The following is a 6,111-nucleotide window of genomic DNA, read 5'->3' as shown; positions in this document are numbered from 1 at the left end:
AATAAGGAGTAGCATAGCGATCACCATTTCGGATCAATTCAATTTCTACAACAGGAAAGGTTAAAATAGAAGTTCTACAGTGGGGAAACTGCCTAGTTTTTCTCCTTGATGGCCTCATTGACAGACATCAGGAGTGACGGTGGTATCAATGTACTGACAGGTGAGGGTGGCGAGCTTGGCCTCGCGGAGGCATGCATGTCCAAGCGATCACCTTCAACGTCTCCCATGATTCTTCACTGTCGGCTTCCCGGTGAGTGCGAAGAGCATCTTCAGCGGCACTCCACGGAGGATCGCCACAAGTGCGAGTTGGTTGTCGTTGGGGGCGATTGAGCCGCTCTTGATCGCCTCCTAGAGCCCGCGGCCATCAAGCATTATGTGCATGAGCAATGCCCAGTCTTCATTGTTCAGCCGTGTGCACTGCATCCAAGGTGCCCCTTCGTTGGTCTCCTGCACCACCCACGTCTGTGCGATCCCTCTCCCAACGGCATGGTCTGCACCGTCACTCCAAGGACGCCAAGTTTTCATAGGGTGTCTGCAGCTTTTCGACTCTCTCTTCTCTTCTATTTTTTCACATCACAGGAAGAAAAAAATGGGGCTCATGGCCCGGGCTATGCGCCTCAATGATCCACAACATTTGTGCCATCCGACGTCCAGACCAACAATGCGTGAGACTCGCTCCAGGTTGTTAAGCCTTCATGCTTAACAGGCTAACTAACTAACTGAGTGACGAAACTGAAGAAAATGACACCAAAGCCTAAAAATACTGAGCTGAAGTTACTGAAGCCGCAAGGTTTATTACCATTATGATCAGCATCAGCTGGGTAAATTTTTGGTAGGAAACGAATCTCCATCACATGCAGACTCGAGTTGCATCAAGGCTGAAGTCCAAATTAAGTGAAGTCAGTTCATGCATCTGAGAGGTAGGAGTAGTCAAGCACACTCGAGTTGCATGTTAGTAGGAATCTTTTCCACTCGAGTTGATGTCACAATTCTGATGGATGCATGACGCACTGGATGGAAGTTCCTTCGTCTCCAAAATATCATGTCACATACATGATGGAACCTATGAATCACAAGGATGCTTACAGACGAAGGGAGCGAACCTGACTGAAATGATGCACCGACCGACGCGCCTTGCCTGTGCACGGCCTTATTGGCAGTTAACTACTCCAGAGCCGTTCTACTAGCAAGTACTACCTCCGTCCAAATTTATTAGTCCCCTTGTATTTTAGGTTGAATTTTAACATTTGATTTAACTATTGAAATTAGTTATATACCACAAAAATACTATCATTGGAAACAACTTTTGAATATGAATCCAATAACATGAATTTTGTGACATATAACTTATATTTTGTTAGTCAAATCTATGGTTAAAATTGAGTATAAAATACAAAGGGGATTAATAAACCAGAACGAAGCTAGTATACAAGATTAACCAACGTAAATCAAGTTGGCAAAATATAAAGACCATGCGACTTTGGCTAGAGAAGACCAAACCATACGAGCAATTAATGTGCCCATTTACTTGGTAGCCTCACCGATCTAGATCTTGTTAGAAGTCAATGCTTGGTAGTAAAACAAGAACAATGCTATATCCAAGGAATTAATATTACACTTAGACGTGTTAGTTTTTGGTTGGCCCTCGGTTGGGAAGTGGGCCCCCCTGAACTTGGAGGGTGGGGGGTTAGTATGTGGGAGGAGGTCTGTACAATTTCCGTATATGATAAACCATTAGGTTTAACATTTTTGGTACTAAAACAGCTACCTATTCATCATTAATTCATGCTACCAAAGCTTGTGCATTCAGTTGATGTTGCAATTCGATGTGCCAAGCTAGCCAGTCAAGTGATTGTTATTATCTGCAGTAAAACAAAGTCCTCAACACATTAGTGCTTGCCATATATCCCCTCCTTTTCCGAATTACTTGTGCCAAGCTAGCCAGTCAAATGAATAAAAAGGATGTATCTACTTCCATTTTTGCGACAAGTAATTCGTACGGAGGGAATATGTCCCAAGGCGGTGTTAATTACCAAGCCTTTGTAATACTGCTCCCTTTGATCGGTAATTAACAAAAATGAAGTAATGAAAGTTCATATTGGAGATGTTCAAGATAGTCCATGGAATTGTATTTTGCAGGAATTTTTTTGATCTATTCATCATTTGTCATGGCAATACAGAGAACACCAAAAGTAAAAAAAAATACATCCAGGTTCGTAGACCATCTAGTGAAAAATACAAGCACTGGAGCGAACCGAAGGCGTGCCGACAAATTGTAGTAGATAGTCGAAAAGTCGTCATGCTAAGGCCCCACTAGACTAGCAGACGAGAATAGCAACGGCCATCGATGAAGAGAAATGTAGAGCGAAAGGATCGAACATGTACACACATGAGTAAAGACGAACGAAGACTGCATCCAAGGGGATCCGATAAAGACCAGCAGTGACTGAATCATGTGAGATCCGCTAGAGACATTCCTCCACACGCTCTTCAACGATGTTAGATACACCGCCTATAGGCGGGTTAGACGGGGAGAATTTTATTCCATCTTCAAGGAGCCGCCGCCATCACATCTTTCTGAGCAGGACAAAAATCCTACTCGGACGGCAAAAGAAAAAACATCTAAAAATCCGTCTCCCGGCAAGGGCTGAGGTCCAGCGCGCCTCTGTAGCCTTAAGGGCACAAGACAGACGAGGCGGACTGGCAGGGGAGCTGACGGGAGGCAGACGAAACCATAGCCGCCTGTCCGCCTTTCTTTTCTTCCACGGGAAGAAAGAAAAGACCGATAACAGCCGATCCATTGACAGTCCACGCAATTAGTGAAGAGGTGAAGCCAACTTGTAACATTTCTTATTAGCGAAAAATTGTACTAACATGGAGCAGTTTACATTAATTAGATCTACGTACTCAAGTTTAGATCTACTCCCTCCGTCCGGTGACATCGAGTATGTAAGCTCAACTGGAAGCTAGCTAGCCTATAAATAGCATCAGCCGCTCCATCATATAGTCACCAGCTAGCTTATTCACATCTCTTACCTTGAGACTTTCTCTTGCTCCACATATTTACCTCTCTAGCTACAAAGCTTGCTGGGCAGCAATGGCTGCAGGTGGGGCTTCTCTTCTTGCTGCTGCTGTTTTCTCCATGCTGGTCATGTCTTCCCTGGGGCATCCGAGGCCTCTATGCAGCGACTGTGACCCGCAATGCCGTGCGAACTGCACCGCTGAGGTTAAAACCTCCTGCAGCAGTTACTGCAGCGGCGGTGGTGGCGGCCCTCGGGAGGGCTGCCGTAGAAATATCTTGCGTCAGTGCATTGCAAATGGTATCTGCTGCAGTAGCAACGGCACCTGCACTTGTGACTGCAACGTTGTAGCTGAAAGTGGTTGCAAGGGGGTCACCGCCGCCACCCAACTTTGCGACCCTTGCATGCGCGGCATCTTCGACAAGTGCTTTCCCACCTGTAACAAGGACTGCAACAACAACTGCAAGAAGAAAGGGTGCCGTCATGCCTAGCTAGGAATAACATGTAATCGATCGGTTGCCTTGCATAGCAAATAACATTGCTCGCTGTGGTCGTGCGTAGATTTTTGTATATGCCGTGACCTGGTTCTGTAGGATGGCACAGGAGGAAAGGGTCGTGGCTATCACCTCCGGCGTTTCAGCTGAGGATTTGCATCCTGTTTTATCTATACTGATTAATAATATGGAAAAAGAAAGAAATTTCACAGAGTTGACACGGTGTGAAATTATGGTTGTTCAGTGTTCCTTCGCCATAGAGCTTGTCCATCCAAGTATGCATCTGTGCGTCGTTGTAGACTTTAAGTATCCAAGAATACTTCATGGTGATGTGTGCCTTCGCCATGCCGTTTACTCTCTTTCATTGTTGAGAAAACTGTACTTTTCTATGTAAATCACCTTCTGCTGATGATTAGAATGCTTTCAACCACACATGTATATAACCAATTTTTCTACCAAAGTATGGATTAGCCACTTCAACAGCAGTGTGCTTGTGCTCGAACATCCTGAACATCTTTAGCGATGTGTACTCTCTCTTTACCTGTATTCCATTTTTTGCATGGATGTTCTACTCCATGTTAAGCAACGATTCAGTTCAATTTAGTTAGATTAATCTGCTGCTATCTAGTTTTGTACAGACAGCCATGGATACCTTAGCCTCATAACTCGTTAGGGACTGTAAGGTGATGTCGTATCTGCATCTTACTTTTGAAAGACCGCATCAATTTGCAGCAGCACATGTTAAAACTGTGATCTTTTGGAGATGTTATGTTTTAACTTTGATGTTCTCACACACCGGCTATCAGGTTTCATCACCTCCACCTGCAGTGCTTCACTGGCATTGAGAACGAAGTGCCTGTATCTTTTTTTCTTTTTCTTTTTTCCATTTTTGGCTAGGACAGTTGAGTTCAGATTTCATATTTGTTCGGGTTGGAAGTTAAGATATTTGCAGTTGAAAGTAGGCTTGGTTGGCATATGTGATAGATTTAGTCGAATGTTGGTGGCAATGTAATAGATAAGTACAATATTTTAGTTGGAAATTATTGCTTTTTAATTTTAAAATAACAGAGTGCAAGTTTGATCTGGAAGGTGTAAATAACAGAGTAGAATATTTTAGTTGGAAATTATTGCTTTTTAATGGGACTAAGGAAATGTTGTGTGCAAATAAATGACACATGTGGTAAGCAATCCAAACTATTAAAAACAAATGAAATGTTATATGCAGATTCTGCTGGGACAAGAAAAGCTTGCTGAATGAAAAGGCTTTCCAATTGCCATGTGAGTATGCTCCTCCCGCCGCAGCTGCGAGGCACCACCGGGTAATGCCCGGCCGGCGTTGGTGGCTGCGGGCCGTCCTCCCACTCCTCACGTCTCGGTGGCCGGCACGGGATGGCCTTGCGGGTGGAGTGCACGGTGATGCCGGAGGACCTGCGATGAGGCAACTTTTACTACATCTCCAGCTTCTGAGAAACATCAGAAAAATGGAAGTAAGAAATACTATGTATCCTTTAGTTGAGTTCATTGTTTCAAAAATTTGAGAGAAATATTATTACCTGGCAACAACTGAGTAGGCCACATGATCCCATATTGTTTCCCTATAACCCTCATGTGGAAAACACCAGTAAATGGCACCATCTCCACGGGCCAGAGCACCAGATATCGCTTGGCTATCTATCCTGACTGAAGGAGCTTGGACACCAAGATTCTACTAGCACTCAAACACATAATTAGTTTCTACTACGATAGATATAGTGTAAGCAAAGAGTAATTAAGATCAAACCTCCACTATAGAGCCAGTAAAATCATGCGTCGTGTGAGACGAATGAGGCATTGACTGGATTGTCGATGGTACAAACACTAATCTGTAATGAAAGTTAGCCTGAAGCAAGTATATGATAAAAGGAAAATAGCTCACATAGGTAGAAATTAGCTTATAACTATTTAGAATCAAATAAAAGAGCTAGAAAATTTGTAAGAAAGGAATCACCATGACTCTCTCACTTGCAGATTGGGCGGCTCTATCTGGACAAAGTGAAGCCTCTCGCGTCGCCTCCCCCGCGGGCGGCTCGGGAGGGCTCAGTAGCTGCCGCCGCCGCCTAGTAACCCTCCAGCGCCCTTCTCCCCCTCCGCCGCTGCCGATGGTCGGCATCGGGCAAAGTCTGTGCGTGCGACGGCGGCGGCGAAGGGTCTCGCCTCCCTCTCCCAGATCCGAGGCACCGCGGGCGTCCTGATCCGCAGGGTGCGGCCCTCCCGACGGTGTAGCGGATCCTGGAGGCGGCGGGCTCACGGCGGTGCACGGGTGCCCAGATCCATGGGTGTGGGACTCCCGGCAGCGTGCGGGCTCCCAGCGGCGGCGGGATCGGTCGACGGCGGGCTTGGGCGATGGCGTCGGCCGCATGGTGCCAGATCTCATCGCTCGTGGAGGATCTCGCCACTCCGGCCATCGTGGAGGAACCTGGACCTGGGGCGGCGGCCCCGTTAGGCATGGCGACGGCGCCCTCGGCCGGCGACGTTCGTGGGGGCTGGATGGATGGCGTCTTGATCGCATGGGCGATGAGGTGCCGGTGGATCTCCTCCGCGCTGTAGGCTCTCTCCCT

At 46.4% G+C, this 6,111-nt stretch overlaps 1 protein-coding gene across 1 annotated transcript; it reads left to right on the top strand.

The window, feature by feature from the left end:
• The first annotated feature begins 3,015 nt into the window (after positions 1-3,015).
• On the top strand, positions 3,016-3,727 carry LOC125547476 (keratin-associated protein 5-9-like). The gene has a single exon (XM_048711336.1). The coding sequence runs from the start codon at positions 3,098-3,100 to the stop codon at positions 3,509-3,511; it is 414 nt and encodes a 137-aa protein (XP_048567293.1). The 5' UTR covers positions 3,016-3,097; the 3' UTR covers positions 3,512-3,727.
• Positions 3,728-6,111: the final 2,384 nt, after the last annotated feature.

The sequence above is a fragment of the Triticum urartu genome, chromosome 3 (genome assembly GCF_003073215.2).
Source record: "Triticum urartu cultivar G1812 chromosome 3, Tu2.1, whole genome shotgun sequence".
NCBI classification, from domain to species: domain Eukaryota; kingdom Viridiplantae; phylum Streptophyta; class Magnoliopsida; order Poales; family Poaceae; genus Triticum; species Triticum urartu.
The sequence above is the reverse complement of the archived record's forward strand: the minus strand, read 5'-3'. Positions and strand labels throughout refer to the sequence as shown.

Coding starts and splice junctions, on each gene's coding strand:
- LOC125547476 (XM_048711336.1), top strand. CDS start 3,098: ATGGCTGCAGGTGGGGCTTCTCTTCTTGCTGCTGCTGTTTTCTCCATG.